General features: G+C 37.7%; 1 protein-coding gene across 1 annotated transcript; it reads right to left on the minus strand.

Moving 5' to 3' along the window:
- Positions 1-17: 17 nt before the first annotated feature.
- On the minus strand, positions 18-18,676 carry gtpbp1 (GTP binding protein 1). Its single transcript, XM_055152601.1, has 13 exons — positions 18,289-18,676; positions 16,067-16,178; positions 14,209-14,389; positions 12,582-12,765; positions 11,735-11,899; positions 11,491-11,614; positions 11,300-11,414; positions 10,811-10,955; positions 9,994-10,176; positions 9,212-9,347; positions 7,671-7,849; positions 5,868-6,029; positions 18-2,449 (listed from the first exon to the last, which is right to left on the minus strand). The coding sequence occupies exons 1-13, from the start codon at positions 18,475-18,477 to the stop codon at positions 2,330-2,332; spliced, it is 1,995 nt and encodes a 664-aa protein (XP_055008576.1). The 5' UTR covers positions 18,478-18,676; the 3' UTR covers positions 18-2,329.
- Positions 18,677-18,683: the final 7 nt, after the last annotated feature.

The raw sequence follows: 18,683 nt of genomic DNA on the forward strand, positions 1-18,683 counted from the left end.
TGACAGCTGAAAGGCTTGTGTGTCAGTTTTCTGAGCAAGTCTCTGGCAGAAAAAGCCTCTGTCCTGCTGCAAATAGTGAAATATGCAGCAGAAAACAGTAATCGATCAGCAGAAAGAAAGTTTGGAGCGAGCGAGAAACTTGTGAGGGACTGACAGAAAGCGGGAACGGAGAACACAGCTTCACAGCAACCAGGCGGGTGCACCGTGGAACTTTCCCGGAAGTCACTGTATCGACAAAGCCTGGACTCCCGTGACAACCGAAGTTACGCGGAGTTGCTCAGAAGTGACACCACGGACGAAGAATTCAATGGATTTAGTGATTTGGAGTAAGATCGAGAGTTTGGTAAACTTATGTTCTGTTGTTTATGCTATAGTTATCTGAAGAACTGTTCATATGTTACTTTAACATGTTAACGCCCATTCAGTCTGTTGTTCTCTGTTCTATTGTTTTTACTAGAACTTGCCTTTCAAGACGAAATGTCAGTTCCTGGTCTCTGATTTTATAAAATAAATTTCCCCCAAAAAGTGCGACTTATAGTACTTGTATATGTTTTTTCTTCTTCATTACGCATTTTTTGGCTGGTGCGACTCATACTCCGGAGCGGAAGTCTATGGGCCAACAACAACTAGCATTTTAACAGCACATGTTCTGATTCTCGGTACAATAAAACGCTTTCTAAACAGACGCAGACAGAGCTCCTTAAACCTTGTATCTGTATTATGGCAAGACACTTTTTGCTCAAATGCATAGAAAAAAAAAAAAGAAGAAAAAATCAGGTACAGCGCCTTTAAATGTTTCAACCCAAAATAAAAATTTATAATAAAAAACTGGCAAAATTGCAAAACATTACAGCTTATATTACCGGTATATCTAGAACTTAAAAACAGAAAATTGTGTTGCTACATTCATGAGCAGTTTGCATACATTTTATACAATAGTTTTTTGTGTTTTTTTCTTTCCAATTCGGGCACAAGCATCTGACATAATGTGATATTATAAATAGAATCTTCACACCGGGAATGATCGGAGGGTGAGTTTTAGCTGCCCTGGTTGCCGTTTAAAGTATATTTTTTTATTTTCCCACAAATCAATTCTTCTGTTTTCTACAAATAAATAAAATACTACACACTTCCGTAATTCTGGTTTTCAAGTTTGACCATTAGCAAAACCTCAAAATCTTTAGAAACAGCAACAATTAATCCTAAAAAAAAAGAAAAGAAAATGTGCATGAATACCTCGGATAGAATGTAAAAACGTGGACTTTGGTGGTCTGTTTAAAGGTGCATTGTGTAACTTTTTTGCTTTTCTAGTTCATTATTAAACCCTTACACCATCATGGAAACCAAACTAGACCAAGTTACAGCTCAGATCTGTGGAAAGGCGACGCCGCTCACAGTCAGAACGCTGTTTTTCTCTGTATTTTCGAGCTATAAAACCACGTGGAATTGAATAAATGTTAAGTCGAGCTGGTTAATGCCACACTGTGGAACATTCCAGGCACCGTAGTAGCGATGGACCCCCAACCAAAAAGTTACATAATGCAGCTTTACGTATTTGTAAAAATTCAAATTTCGAAAAATGAACCAGATTTGTTCCCTTTAAAAAGACTGGCTACATGTTTATGGGAATAATTTAATATTTTAACAAATTATTTTTCTTTATAATTGTCTGAATATGACTGACAAAAAAAAATATTCAGTATAATTTTATGTGTTGCAAATTTAATGTGAATGTCAAAAAAAAAAGAAAAATTGTTAATCGCAGTTAAATTTAAGCGACAATTTGAATCAACGCTATAAAATGTAAATTAAAAATGTCCCTTCATATAGTCGTAAAACGCACGGGACTGTTTTTCTTTTTCAATAAATTAAAAAATACTTCGCCTGCAATGAAATTATACTTTGAGGCTGAACGTTTCGCCATAGACATACATGTAAAACCCCCTATGTCATGTCACAGTTAAGTATAACTTGCTTAAAAGTAGTTTTAATTATTTTTTTTTTATTTGTTAAGTTTTGAATATTTCTAAATTGTCCTGGGCCCCATTTCTATTTTTTATTTTTTTTGAGTAAATTTAAGGTTTCAACTATAAATTCTTGGTTGTGCTTCAAATCCGAGCCGATTCTAGACGAAATAAATACGAAAAAAAAAGAAGTTCAGATTGAGTTTTTTGTCCCGTGCGCATGTAGCCAGCCTTCACGTCAACTCAAACGACATCGTGATCCAGTGTTTATTTGTGCCGGATGTTTTTCCTCGGTAGTTTGAAAGTGATGAAGACACTTGAGTGGAGTGGAGACGGCGGAGGGGGTCAGGTAGTGTCACGAAGCTCTAGCAGGCCCCGCCCCCTGTGCTGGACTGCGTTGCCGTGGCGTTGGTGCTGCTGTTCTGGGACTTTCCTTTATGCCTCTGCCCTCCTCGTCTCCTGCCTCCTCCTCCTCCAGATTTTGGCTGCGGAGAAATAAACAAACGCACGTGTGAATATAAATAAATAAGTGAGAATTTGTATTAATATTATCAGTAGTTCACAAAAACACCACAACTAAACTACATGTGAGACAAAACTGAATAATAAATAAATAAAAAATAATAAATGATCCTTGGAATTCAATATACAGAGTGTCTCAAAAATGTTATTTCATTTCGCAGGACTATAATTTTGGCAATTCTTGTTGAAATAACCTAAAATTTTCACAGAATGTAGAGAAACTAGGGGTGTAAGAAAAAAATTATTCAGTGATATATCATGATAATTCATTGAACAGTTCAAAATGGATCTGAACCAGGACTAAACCAGATCCAGACAGACCGGAACCAGACCGGGACTGTGACCAGGACATAGACCGGGACCAGACCAGAATTGAGACCAGGACTGAGACCAGGAACAGGACCAGGACCGGACCAGGCCCATGCCAGGACCATGTCGGGACTGAGACCGGGACTGAAAATGGTTTAGTCCTGGTTTAGTCCTGTTTTAGTCCTGGTTCAGTCCATATGCGGTGCAAAAGTCTGGCATCGCAGTTTTAGTCACAGAAATGGGAAACGACCGTTATCCGTTTTTTCCATTATTCTAAAACTGAAAAAACTAATCATTATCCATTTTTTCATGTTGGTTTTGGAGACAAATAATGAAGAAAACAGTTATTTTTTCGTTTTCTTATTTTTGGTTTTATATTGAAAAACGAATGAACGAATGATACACACATCTGCAACACTCACTTTGAACAATTAGTCCCTTTTCTCACTCTAATATTGCACCGTGACAGAGTCTGGGACAGTCACAGCCTGTTGTTTCTACATAGTCCTAGATTATTGTGGTAATCAATTGTTTTCATTAAAAACACGACATTCACACATTTCCTGTGACTTTGTTTGTTACTTGTGATCTCTCTGAGTCATAAAACCTCTTGTTCTGCAATTGATAACCTTGTCAACTACCGTATTTTCTGCACTATTAGGCGCTCTGGATTGTAAAGCGCACTGTCATTAAATAGTATATTTTCAAACTTTTTTCACAAATAAACCGCACCGGACTTTAAACTAAACACAACAGTTGGATGGGTCAGTGGGGCTTTGTTTGGCGCGTTCACGGTGACTCTGGGCTTTGTTCAGTTGTGGCGTGTAGGGAGGGTGCTGTCTGGGACCGCTGGATTGTCGGCGTGTTCGCAGTGACTCAGTTGTTCAGTTGTGGCTAGAAGTGGCACATTGCACTCGCTTTTTTCGGTTCGTTCCTCTGTTCCGTTCCTCGTGCGCGTGGAGTGATGAGTGTGTCTGTGGGTGTTTTTTGCTGTCGCTGTCTGCTCCGTGCGTGTTTGCATGCACTGCGGGTGGTGGGGCTTTGTAGTGGGACACCCGAGTGGATTCGTGTATAGGGCGCTCAGGATTGTGGGGCACGCAGTCGTTTTTTGATGGGGTTGGAGGCTTATGAGCACGTCCTATATTGCGGAAAATACAGTAGTTCTCATCCAACCATGTAGTTAATTAAACAAATGGGGCGAAATGGCAGCTTGACACTTTATGCTTTTTTTTTTTTTTAAACACAGTTTGAGAAAGAATATGGTTACTATTATTATTTTTGTCACCATAGAGAAATTCGGACCAACCAGTTGGGAGCAAAACCACAATGCACCTGAGAACCCGACTCTGAGGGCCTGTTTACACGAGAACACTTGCGGGTAAAAACAGCAAAATATTTTATCAGAAGTGCCTTTCGTTTAGACGGTGACGACATTTTTGAAGCTTAAAAACGCAAAAATCCACAGTCCAGAGTGGAAAAGTTGAATACGCATTGCCGTCTACACTGCCCAAGACACAAAACTCCGGTCAGATCTGCTCACGTCACGTACGCGTTTACGTCACATACATCAATAGTCGCCTGGCATACATACCCAATCGAATTCCACACACTTTTGCGTCACCGTATGCACACGCGATGCCACTTTTGCGTCTTCTGTTCAGACCGTCATCATATAAACGTAGCCTAAACCTGAGCCAGGATCTTGGTCTGTGGAATCGAGTTCTAACATCCTACTGTACGCAGACACAGGGAGAACATGCAAACACCACACATACAGAACCTTTGCTGTGAGGCACTAGAACAATCACCACAAACATGTAACACATTCACCAAATAGTTAAAATAAGTTAAAATAAGAAGTCTGATGTAGTTTGTCGGCCGTTTTCACTGTTGTTACCTTGTTCTCTTTGTTGCCCTCCTTTATCTGAGGGTCCTCGTCTCCCTCTCCCTGTGCGACCGGCAGGGGCGAGGGAGAGAGCGCCGCAGAAAAATATAACATATAAAAAAATATATAAAAATGGGATGGGAAGAAATTTGACCAGTCATGTAAACAAAAGGGTGAATAAAACCAAAATGGAGCAGAGAAAGAGAAAGGGTAAAGAAGTTAGTTATAACATATGTGTTTTTAATACATTAGATTTATAGACAAGGGAAAACACAATGACAGATTTTAGTTTTATGATTATTGTAAGAAGAAACATTAGTACTGATCTTGTAAAAAATAAAAATAAAAAATTTGACTATACTATTTCTATCACAAAACTTTGATTACTACCAAAACCACATTAATAGTATTTTAGCGCAAGATGTAATTTTTTTTTATTATGTTAAGTACACTTTTTTTAATTGCATATATATTTTTATTATTTTTTATTATAAGTAATTTCCCTCTTTGTTAAAAAAAATAAGTAAGTAGATGTTATATTTTTTATTATATTAAGTATTTTTTTATTATATTCTTTTAAATATTTATTAAACAATATTTTGAATATTATAACAATATATATACTTTAAAAAAAAAATCATGCATGTATTTATTTTTTTTAGATTTTATATTATTATTTTTTTTTTTTAAGAGAGAATAATAATAAAACTATATAATGAAAAATATACCTATATAATACATTTTTTATTATATAGTTTTATTATTATTCCCTCTTTGGTAAAAAAAAAAATAAAATAAAATCAAGTATAAAAAATACAAAATCTAAAAAAAAATAAATACATGCCTGAATTTTAAAAAGTATATATTGTTATAATATTTAAAATATTGTTTTAATAAATATTTTAATTATTTCAGCTATGAACTTACTAAAATATATGGCAACCTATCAAAAATAAATAAATAAATAAAAAACAATAATATTATATACAATAATAAAATAAAAACACTTGCCTATATATTTAATTCCTTTTTTTTTGAGAATAGACTCCATGTTATACAGATTTTGTTCGTTTCCTTCTACAACTCTCATGACTGAATTAAAAAAGTGAAAGGTTACATGTATAATCCTCCGTAATGTTAAAGGAGAAAACCGTGACGTATAAAGTGAAAAACAGTGTTTCTCTCACCGGTTGTATTGTGCTGGGGCCTGCGCTCGTTGCTATCGTGGCCGCCTCCTCTCCTCCCCCTGTGCTGCTCTCGTCTTTTCGTATATGGGCCTTTTTCGTCGACTGCATTTTGATCTGCGGGGGTTTGGAATTCGACGGCAAATTGTTGGTGGATTGCAAAAGCTGTAGAAGAAAAAAAAAAAAGATTAAAGGTGAGTTTTCTGGTGGAGAGTGGTGGTCTGCCATCTGTTTTTTTTTTTTTTTTTACATAGAAAGGTTATTGCTTTGCGTGGAATGTTCCACAGTAGCATTAAACTTATCTATCTTACATTTATTCAGTTCCAGGTGTTTTTATTGCTTTAAGGTTTTCTGATTTAGGCTATAATGTTGTTTCCTCATCTAAAATATACCCAGAGTTTTGTTTCAGTCTCATGTTTTAACAAAAAAAAAAAGTGTATTTAAGTTGGGGTTTTCTCTCAAACTTACAATGCTCTGTTCCACCTCGTGATGTCATGAGGTAATACAGGAAGTGCACCACTGTGTTTTTAAACTCCATTAGAATCATTTGGTTGATTTCAGCCCCGGAATTGCCAATCTCTACCGAACTAAAGGTAAAAAGTAGATGTTAACTTGAAAACTACAGCTTCATGACATCACAAGGTGGAACAGAGCATTTTGAGCTTTGGAGATGTAAACAGACTAATAATAAAGTGTTATTCAAACATGTGTGAATGAAACAAAACACAACTCCGGGTCTGTTTTTGAGGAGGTAACAACATTCAAACATGGCTTAAAGCTCACAAGAGTCAATTTCGGGTAACAGGGGACCTTTAAAAAAAACACAAGCAGGGTCGCCTCTCCACAGATCTGACGCGTAACTTGGCTTGGTGGTGTCGCTTTTTTGTCTCCGCAGAGGTAGATAGTTTTGATACTTTACTGTGAAGCATTCTGGACAAAGCAACAAAGCAACAAAAAGGTCTGTGGAGATGAGGAGGCAACAGGACCCTCCACCAGAAAAGTTACACAATGCACAAGGAACACAGCACTTTACCAGGTCTGCTTTTTTAAATTATTGTAAGTATTTTTGTATTATTTTTTTACTCTCTGGATCATCTTGTTCATTTTCTTTCTTGAGTTCAACCCTTTTACTTTTGTTCTGTCTTCCCTTCAACTTCAACAGCGTTAAACGTTATGTTTTGAAAGATATAGAGCTCTGGAATGAATGAAATATGCAGAAAATTTAGTATGTTTTAATTTATATTTTGTGTCTTAAGTGAAAAGAAGTGAAGCGTCAGTGAGTCGTAAGTGAAATTGTAAACACAAACTTGCTGTTCATACGCTGCCTTTCTTTCTTAAAATTCTGTCATTGTTTAAAAGGGTTAGACATTATAAGTACTTTTTACTTCAGTCTAAACCATTTCGGTCATGATCTACGGAGTTGTAGACTATGTTTTGTTTTGTTTTGTTTGTAGTGCTGCAAAATGACAGAATAAAACTACAAAAAAAACTTAATAAAAAAAAACATGCTTTAGTTATTCACACCCACCCACACTACACGTAAACACTCACTCATGGCTTATTTTAATTTTAATTTTATATTTATTATTATTTTATTTATTTACTTGTTTTTTGTCTTGTCTCCAAACTGTCCCGCTATGTCTTTTGTCTTGTCATTTGAATCAGTGTCTTGTTATTAATGTTTTGGACCTATAATCTTGTATTTCAAAGTGTTTAAAAGTGTTTTTTATGCTTTAAATAGATACTTAAAAAAAACATACAGAAATAAGAGTCTGGTGCTTTTTGCAGATGCTTGCGTGTGGTTACCTTGGTGATGGTGCCCACAGCCTTGGTCCGTCCCTCTCTGAACACGAGTCTCTGCTCACAGTGCAGGTACTCTGGGGTCTTGATGAACCTGAAGTGGACCGTGGCCTTGTCTCCGGTCCTCAGACAGTCGCGGTTCATGGACAAGATGGTGGCCGTCTGCCGGATGCTGCCGCAGTGCACTGGAGACAACAACACAAGTTATTATTATTAGCTATGTTTTGACAGCACTCAAACATTTTCTGTTACACAATTTTGTGGACTTACAAATTCAAAAGATAGGATATTGTTTGGAATTGTTAATTATTATTGCAACACAAAACTTATTTAGATCACCATGTTATCTTTTATCGTTTTAAAAATGCTATATTAGTCAAAAACAACATATTAACGTGTTTTATATGTTTTGGGTTTTTTTTTTGCGCCGTTAGTAACGATGCACCGATACCACTTTTTTGAAAACCAATACGAGTACGTGTATAATCATTTCTATAATCATACTAATACTCCCATCTCCATGAACATACAATGAGTGCGTTTACATGCACCTAAGTATCCCGGTTATTAGTCATATCCCGGTTATGGCAGTACTCGGGATATGCTGTTTATACGCGAACTGAGAAACCGGGATACTCATGTCCCTGTCGTACCCCGGTTTCTTGACGTGATCTTACAAATGAGCAAGTGCAAAAATTATAATAAACCAGGAAAAATACAAACAACCATGGTATTAGAATGTGTTTAATGGAGCTTAAAAAAAAACTTGCTCCTTTTGCGGTGATGCTGTCAGCTCCTGTCAGACTAAAGGACACGACTCAGTGGAATATGTGTGTGCAGGTCATATGAGTGCAGATTGTGTGTGTGGAGTCATTTCACTCATGTACAGTCACATTATTTATCCATTTATCCATCATAACAGGGATACTGGCTTATTCGGGATAGTGAAACCGAGATACTGCGTAATGTGTTACGTAATAGTGGTATCAGCGCGTGGTATCGACAAATGTTTAACACTTACAAGTACGAGTATATTAAGGAAGTATCGGGCCGATACGTGATACCAGTATCGTATCGTGCAACCCTAGCTGTCAGCTCCCCCATCAGAGCGCTACCACAACACAATCAGTGTGCATCCCGCTAATGAAACTACTGCACATCGTATCAGGTTTGTCAAGTTATTGTGTACAGTTTTGTATCAAGTTTTGTTTATTTATGGGCAGAATCTTACAGCTAACCATAATGAGGTTTTGAATAGGGCCTGAGAGAGATCACTAAATCACTCAAACATGCATGGATGGCGTCTAAAATGTCTTCAGGCGTGTTCTTGATGAGGGAAAATATTATAACATGATAGAACGCTCCAAAAGGTTTGATTTTTCACAATAGCCCCTATTATTATTATTCTTATTATTATTATTTTTTTTATCTTACTAACTAAAATCTAGATGAAAATGTTTAAATTCACATCAAATTCCTGAAAAAGCTTTTCTTACCCAGCAAATAAACAAACCTCTTTGAAGTGCAGTGAGCTTGTTGTTACGTACCCATGGCCTGGTATCGGGGGGATATCGTTGTGGGGTGATGCAGCACCAGGATCTCTGCCTCAAACTCCCATGTGGCCTGTGGGTTGAGCTTTGGAGACACCATCACCATGCCCTTACGGATCGATGAACGCTTGATCTGACAATACAAGAGAAGACTTAAAACATGCATTATTTCTGTCCATGCACTGTAGTCATAAAAATGGAATATGAATAAAGTACAATAAATACACATAGAAAAAATACACGCATATTAACTCCAGTGACCATTACTTTAACCTTTTTTTTTTTTACCTTAAATTCAAAATATAATAAATATTGTATTACTAAATCATTCTAATTAAAAAACAGTATAGGAAATTTCCCTCAATCATCCAGGTAGGATCCATAGCAAAAGAAAATTTTATTCTGTCAACTGGACAAAGGTTTTAGAGTGAATACAAAACTCATCCAAGTCGCTTCTCCAATTCTGACATGGTTCTAGAAGTCACTGACTTATATCTGTCTGAAGGGAGCTTACTATATTCAAACTAACACACCCTAGTTGTTTAGAGTAAGGATTATGTGCTAGTTAAACCCACTGAACTTGAAGGTGTGAAACGGTTTATTCTATATTATAATATATTTTATGCATTTAAATCTTTTCGACTGGATTTAAACATATATATAAACATACTTGATGAATAAAGAAACTCTTACAATATGTTTATGTATGTGCCCCTCTACCCCAGATAAAAAAAAAACACAGTTGTATTGTAAGAAAGACTGCTTGTAAGTGCACATACCTTTTTAAGAGCGAAGGAAGCGGTCTGTCCTCCTCTGACCTCCTTCACGGGCATTCTTTTTCTGTGGATGGATTTGACAGCGATGGGAATGAAGCTGCCCAGAGGGTCTGGGCCCAGGAGCATGGTGTCGTTCAGACGTATCAATCCACGCAAAGTAGTTCCAGACACTACTGTGCCCACTCCCTAGAAAAAAAAACACAGAAATGCATTTGGTTTATGGTCATATGAAAGTAACGCAATCCTCGTCACTGTAGACTACAGGAGGCACGTTTTTAGATCGTCCAATGAGATTCATTTTGGTCTTCCGATGTTATTAGGTTCTTTTTTAAGACCTAGAGTTTTGTTTCAGACCCGACAGTTTCGACTGCTCACTAGCGTCTTCCTCAGAGTGATCAATGAAGAAGTCGGACTGCAGATGGCGCTGTTGTCCTGCCCCCACCGGTAGGAAGACAGCGCCAAAACCTGTTTAAATCAGCTGACCAGACTCTGATGAAGACTGCTGGTGAGCAGTCGAAACTGTCAGGTATGAAACAAAACTCTAGGTCTGAAAAAAGAACCTAATAACACGTTCTTAGATCCTTCACAAAATATGGTTTGTCCAAAGAAACTCTTTTCTATCAGTGCACATCTGAAAGTGAGTAGACAGGATGTTTGCTGGTGTAATTCATTAACATAACATCTACATTCTACAAAAAGTACCTTCTGTTAGCTCCCCTCAGGCAGCACAGACCTGCTGCTGTCAGAACAGTTTTCGCCCTAAGCCCATAGAGCTAATGAACACTTGTTCTTTCTACAGAAGACTGGATTGTTCCTGTACCGGTACAGAGTAGGTGTCGTCTATCTGGAACTCTGCCGGCTGGTCATCGCGGTACGACGTTCTGGAGGACAGCAGGTTCAGGAACATCTTGAGAAGGTCCATGTTTTCACCGGTCACATTGGAAATTTGGAAGATTGGACACATCCTGCAGAGACATAAAGTAAACTTGTTACAATGGTTAAATCCTGTAAGAGCTCAGACAGAACCACTCTCAGATCTGCCTGTATATTGTATGTATACTGAATATTAATATACATTTGAATAGCTGTTTTTCTATATAACAACGTTATACATTTTCCCATAGCTTGTGTCAGTTTATTTATTTAACACCTTCAATAACAATTAAAAAACTAAATGAATAAATAGTCCTGAGCGCTGCATCCCCTTTTAAAATCATAAATATCGTACTGACCCCCAGCGAATCATAACTCTACTGAATGCCATTGCCACAGATGTTATGTTAACGGTAAATAAATAAACAGACCGCACCTTTCAGAACTGAAATTGGACGCGGTCACTATAACATCATCTTTGTTTTGGACTAGCACAGGGATCTTCCTACAGCCTGGAGACTTGAGTAGCCTCTGGAGCAGCTTTAGCGTTTCTGTCAGAAGACAACAGGAGCAGTCAGAACAGTCCAAATAAACACATGTTAGTACAGTAGAGTAAATGTGTTGTACCTTGCAGAATATTCGAGGGACACATGTCTATCTTGGTGACTACCACAAACACAGGCACGTTGAGAGCTAGTGCCAGCCCCAGGTGCTCTTTGGTCATTCCTACTATACCAGCGTTACTTCCCACCTGCACAACAACACAAACATGAGAATTCCTTTAATTTTTTAATTTTTTTTTTTCACAAACTGCGACTCACAAAACAAAGAAATAATGTGAAAAACATGGAAACCTTCCTGATGCACTGACCATGAGCATGCAGAAGTCGGGCAGGTGACCGGTCATGCCAAACACAGTGGTCTTGAGGTACTTCTCGTGACCGGCCAGATCGATGAACGTGATGACTTTGGAGGACTTCTCGCAGATCTTCGTCCAGTCCAGGCTGCCTCCGTGACTGTCAGGCTTGTTCACCACCTGGAAATGATCAAATGTATACGTTATGTGCACATACTTGTTAGAGAAAATGTGTTTACGGAGTGAGTCGAGCTGCATTTAAATTAAACTAAAGTGTAAAGATGCATAGGATTAAAAACAGGTTTATGTTTGACGTTAAAATCACACTTGCACTCACCACAAGAACGTTGTTTACAATTGTACTGGAATACAGTTACTAGGGATGTAACAATAACTGAAATATTGTGATATCGTATCGTCAAAGTTCTCACAATATCGTTGACCGTCACAATATATCGAATTACAAGTCTCTTTGCTTAAATGAAGAGTTATGGTGCAGAAATAGCTAAAAAAAAAAGACGGAGGGAACTACATAGGCCATGATCCTTTGCTCCATTTCATATCAAATCTTATTAGATAAATCTCTTATGCTCAACTCAACTAAGCCCTGATGAAGATTCGTTAAGGTCGAACCATGTTGGATTTGGCCATTCAAATAAAGGCCTTATAACTACATTTTTCCTTGTGCGATTTTTTACTTTTTCTACTTCTTTGGAGTGCCTGGAGTCCATTGTGTTTTAGTTTTGATCCGTTTTCCAAGAGCACCCTCTACTTGCTCCCACTGATTGGAACACCTGCAGCAAACAGCCACATTTGTGTTCTTTCAACTCTCTTATATTGCAGTAGAAGCGTTTCCTCTCACCTGTCCCTCCTGGTCGAAGCCGAGGATGTCGTTGCCCACGCTGCTGGTGCGTCCGCTCTCCATCTCGTGCTTGTGTCTGAAGAGCTTTTGGCGAGCGAAGCCTCTGCCGTTGTCCAGCTCTCCGTGCGTCAGAACGCCCAGGAGGGTGCTCTTCCCCGCGTCCACGTTCCCCACCACTGCAACTCTGGAGAGGAAAGGAGGAACGGAGGAAGAGAATTATTACAAGAAAACACACTGTAAAAGAAATACATCTATAGATTGACTTGAATTCTGAAAACAACCTTAAAAGGTGCTATGACTGATTTTCGGCCAAGTAATTACATAAAATTTGTTTTGTCCCAGAACAGATATATTGTGAATAAATGAGACTGCCGAGTGCTGTGTGCATCTACTGTCAATCTGGTCTTTGACCGTTGTGAAAAGTGCTTATAAACTAATTGCTGTGAATAATTAGAACGCAAGGAATGTGTTAAGGAAGTGAGTTGGACTTCTACAAACTAATAAGGTGTAGTGCCTCTAAATTTAAAGGGACGGTCTGAAATTTTAGACATAGGACCTCATTTCCTAGTGAGCCAGAGTGTTGCAGACATGTAGAGACACGTTTTTAAATATTCCATCCAGCCCTTGTATTTGCAGAGGTCGCTGGTGCTAGACTAGCGCAATCTTACTCACTCCACAAAGCACCTGACGCAAATCTATTATTACTCCAGACTATCGATATAAATGTCTGTGTTGATAAAATAATGTTTGAAATAAAACTAACCTTGCATGGCATGAATCGTCACATGTTGAGGGACTATTTTCCCAGCAGCGGCAGAATTTTACTTAGCCGGTAAGATAGGTGCTAGGTGATAACAGTCCACTGCTGCCGAGCTTTTTATCAGGAAGTACAACTCGCTGCTGCTGCTCAGACATAAACCCTTCAAATGCAAGGTTGGTTTTACTTCTAAAATTATTCAATCAGCACAGACATTTACATGGACAGTCTGGTGTAATAACAGATTTGCTTCTGGTGTTTTGTGGAGTGGGTAAGACTGTTTTTAGTGGCAGGATAACTATGGCCATTGACATGCACCAGGGACCTCTGCAAATACAAAGATTGAATGGAATATTTAAAAAAGTGTCTCCACACGTTTCCAACACTCTGGCTAACTAGGAAATGAGGTCCTATGTCCAAAATTTCGGACTGTCCCTTTAATAAAAGACCAATTAGATCTATATAACTTGACAGACTGTTTTTCATATTTCTTTAATAGTTTAATAGTAATAATTCAAATCAAAATTACACTTTGAAGCTTGTTAAAGGATGCAGAACACATCAAATAAATTAATCTGTTTGCTTTTTGCACGCAGCTATCTTTTGTTCAAGGTTACTGTTGATACGGTAAGATTTACAGTGATAACAGCAAGAAATATGGTTAGTGTTTTGCCCAAGGACACAGCAGCACTATGCTCATGAGAGGATTGAATAGGCTAATTTTTGGTTAGTGGGCAAAGATTTAACAAAGTAAGCAACCAACTACAACAAAAAGGTACAAAACAAGCTAAAATAATTTACCTCCTGCAGCACAGTTCAAGTCGATCTTATTTTGCGACTTTAATCTTCTCCAGACATCCGACCTCTTACCTGACCTCCAGGAAGTCCAGCTCCCCCACACGTCTGCGGATCAGGTAGTCGCGTACGGCCCCGGCGGCCTCCGAGCGCTCGCGGAGTGGGATGAGGTCCGCGTCGATCTGCTCACACATGGAGCGCACTGTGGCTACGGACGCCTCCATGTCCGACTCATCCAGACCCCAGTCCCCTCCGTCTGAACAACAGGTAGAAGGGGGACATATTAAAGAAGACATGGATACTATAATGGGAGCTCGGTTGGTAAAGTGTGCGTGAATGCTTGAGTCGTTCCTTGTTGTAAAGAGCTTTCAGTGTCTTGACGGTGGAAAAGCGCTGTATAAAAATGTGACCATTGTGTGACTATAAAGCATATTTTAGCCAGTGCATTGGTATTTTATAGACAAACTTTTTATTATATGAGTGCTGCATGTAGAAAAGTAAGGAGATGTAATTTGGCTAAACAAAATTTTCTAATGGCCAATGATCAGCTTGAGTCTTTTTAAAGGAAAGGTCCCAAGTCAGCAGAAAAAAAGACATGGCGAAGAGTTCAGACCTGGAGGTATAAAAACGTAACTTTTTAGTGTTAGAAGCAGGGATGTAACGATATCCAAATCTCACGGTACGGTATTTATTGTGATATTTTGTGGAGGCTAACAAAATTGTGAAACTTTTTCCTCTTAAAATGTGTTGACAAGACTTAATCCAAAGATTTAAGATTTAAGAACCTAAGACTTAAAAGTGCTTAGAACTGCTGTTTCTTCATGTAGTTTGCACCAAAACGGAGCAAAGGATCATGGTCGATGTAGTTCCCTATGTTTTTGGGGGGTTTTTGCTATTGCTGCACCATAACAATGAATTCAAGCAAAGAAACTTCTGATTCGATATACTGTGATGGCCCACGATATTACTGAGAGACTTTTGACAATACAATATCACGATATTTTAGTTATTGTTACTAGTTAGAAGAAAAACATAAATTTGTATCAAAATCCTACACTGGTCTTGAGGGCTTCAACTGACCCCTCAGCCTAAATTTTGATGTCCTGCATTAATTATATTACTTTCCCAATAGTGACCAGGTCAAGAATTTATTTAATTTTGTTCATTCTAAATTGAGTTACGACCCATTCAAGACTTTTTGTCGTGTAAGCAGCGGCAGAACAGTTAACCAGCTCATTTCTGACCCTGGGAAGCACCATCTGTACAGTTATCTCAGAGAACGGAGCATATTGCTGCGTACTGACTTTGACACGTGTTTGAAAAAAGGTAAGATGGTAGGAGTCCAAGCATTTCACTTTGACCACAAATGCACTTTCCATTAGAATGCTTGTATTAGGGGTCTGCTGCCATTTCCTGACAACTGTGGGGAATAACAATACATTCTGAGAACTACTAAGAGTTTCATGGTGAGATGCTCAAATGAAAAACAACTAAGTGCATCAAAAGTAGGGTTGAACGATTTGGATAAAATATGTAATTGTGATTTTTCTGACGATGCCGATTAGATTTGCACTTCATCTTTCAAAAACAGGATTTTGATCCAATTTCACATTTTAAAGGCATCCAGAAGAACTGACAAAAAGACTGAAAAATTGAACTGACAAACTAATATCACAGTTCAAAGCACATTTGCACAAATTGAAACTACAGGGTTAGCAGTTTTTTGTGGAAAATAAGACTTTTTTTTTTTGTTGCTTGCGCAGGAAATTGTGGTGCTTGAAAATTGCAGCCTTTTCCTTTTGCAAATTGCATCATTTCATATTGCAATTTCGATTTAATAGAGAGATGAAACGTTGAGGAGGAGACAAGCTCTGTGTATATTTTTTCAGCATGTAGTGTATTTACTTGTTTTTGTTATGTTTTGTTTTCATACCTGAGCCCATCCCCACCACGTAGATGGTCTCACCGCTGCCCTCTTCCATGCGGTCGCGCAACTGCCGCAGTAGTGAGTCGTACTGCTCTCCATTTGGACTCACCAGGGCCAGCTGTGAGGACAGGGAGTGAGGGGGGCAGAAAAAACAAAACAAAGAATTCCACTTATTCATCAACTTCTTTATAGCTTCACTCACAAACACAGCTCTTAACATATGACATCTCCACGTTAAAGCTTGAATAAAACTACAAAATATATATATTAGCTATGCCCTCGATGACAATACTATCAAATCAATACTATGTCAATTGTTTTAAATTGCCACGATAAACATATATGTGGTCTAGTCTCGTCTAGTAATAATGTTGTATTTTATTCATCTGGGCCCGGTCAAGCAGAAGTATACAGCAAGGTCAAAAATTCAAGTTAATGCACCTGATATAAAAATGTATTCAACAGATAGCATATGTACTCTAGTTTATGAAACTGTTTACCTTTTTTCTGTACCATTTTTGGTTCTAAAGTTACATACGTTTTAAACAGACCATGTATGAAACATGGAACAAAAATTATTTCCCAAATTTCAAAGACCTGCAAATCATGTAAATAAATGGATGTATTTCATCATATCTTGTGTTATTTGATCTTTGAACTGTTGAGGAAAGTACATGATTTTTCAAAAAAATATATATTTAAAATGATAAAAATTAGCTTGGAAGGACTGACATTTTATAGAAATTGTTTCCTTTCATTTTGAAGTAATATTAAAGTATTCAGAAGAAAAAAGCTGACAAATGATGCAAAATCATGCACCTTCTACTTGCTTGCACAATTTTCCCTCTGTTACCATGACCTTTCTTAATAAAAAATCTCATTACTCAAAAAGTAAGAGGGTTTTCAACCTAATCTTGTACCATATGGTAGACAACTATATGAAGCAAATATTCAAACCAGTTTGTGAGAACATGTAGTTATCGCTGTTTGTATTTATTGCTCAAAAAATGCTGCATATTTCATTCCCTCTGTTACCGACATGAGTTTAAAATTTTTTGTCAACAACTTGAAATAATATTGCAGGGTTAACTTTACCCTGTTGGAGTGTTAACTCTTTCCTACATTCTGATACCTTACTTATTTCAATAGTCCCTCTAGTTTCTGAATAAGAGCTATTTGAATGTAAAAAATCTGCCCTGTTTCCCTCCGTTAAAATAAATAGCTATAACTATATGTAGATTTTTGTGGTAAATTGTACTTTTTTCTTTATTTGAATCGCATCTAAGACATTTACAATTATCAAGATAATAAAGAGTTTAAAATGTAAAAAATATTAATAATTTTTTTTAGAAATAAGATGCAGAAAAGGTTTATTTAAAGGAAAAACAATCTAAATTTACAGCAGATTAATAAGTATATATTATGTATTCTATTCTACCACTGTGTGTTTCATTTTACGGTCAATATAATTTGATTCTAGAGAATAAATGACAACACATATAGTTTTATTTTATGTATTTTTAGTCAATAAAACACTCTTAGAATTTCCAATAGAGAATAAATCAATGGGTAGCCTAATATTTTTTTCTATTTCATACTGAGTAAACATGCCACAAGCTGCACATGCACATACATAAAAACAAATCTTTAAGTCCTGAAAAACTGTTGCAAGTCCCTGAAATAAATGAGTATAGCAATCTATATGCCCTTTGTACCACCCACACACTGCAGTATTACCGTATGATGCCACAGATCGTGTTATCTATTACAAATAAGGCTAGCATGTCTGCACTAGCCTGCCTTATCTGTTGCATACAATGTTTTCCGCGCACGTTTTGTTATATATATTTTTTATATTTTGCGATCTAATTACTCTCTAAATTGTATTCCTCAACATTTCTGAATTGCACATATTTCAAAACACACTAAATCACGCGGGCATCTTGTTTACGTGTTGTTATTATCATTTTGTTACAGTGTTAGCAGCAGGCGGCGCTAGGCTAGGCGAAGCTAAACTGCCAATTTCGTTTATTTATTCATGTTTTAGGTCTATTTGTGATGTTATGTTTGCAAAATTTTTATTCTGACATTCTGAAACCCGTGTCCATTGCATTTGCGCGCAGGCTCTCAAATTATTATAATAAACGTGTTATTATGCGTTTATCCCATTCATTCATTTGTAGCCGGGGATGCTAACAGGGGCCTAGTTTATTCGCTGGTTTTCTTGCCTTGCTGGTGAAGTCAACGCGATCCAGGGACTCTCCGTTCAACACGTCCTCGTCCTCGAAGCTCTCGTCCCCCATGTCCTCCGCGCATCCTCCCCGGTCCGGAGCGAAGATGCTGGCGGGGACCAAAGCGTCTGCGAGCGGTATGGAGCCCGGGTCGAGGCTCGCTGCTGCGGCTGCGACCGAAGCCATTTTTCCTGGGTAACTGAACAGGACTGCAGCAGTTGTTGTGGAAACGGCTGCGCGGGGAGACGAAATCAAAGCCTTAAAAGCATCTAAAAACGCGAATCTCCGAGTTTATCTACATGCATTTGATGAGTTAGGTCCAGGTTTGAGCAAAATACTCTGTTTCAATACGTAATCCCAGCCTTTTAAAGTTGTTATTAGTGGTTTAGTAA

The sequence above is a fragment of the Boleophthalmus pectinirostris genome, unplaced genomic scaffold, assembly GCF_026225935.1.
Source record: "Boleophthalmus pectinirostris isolate CB_2022bp ecotype Guang Dong unplaced genomic scaffold, ASM2622593v1 HiC_scaffold_17, whole genome shotgun sequence".
Lineage (NCBI taxonomy): Eukaryota > Metazoa > Chordata > Actinopteri > Gobiiformes > Gobiidae > Boleophthalmus > Boleophthalmus pectinirostris.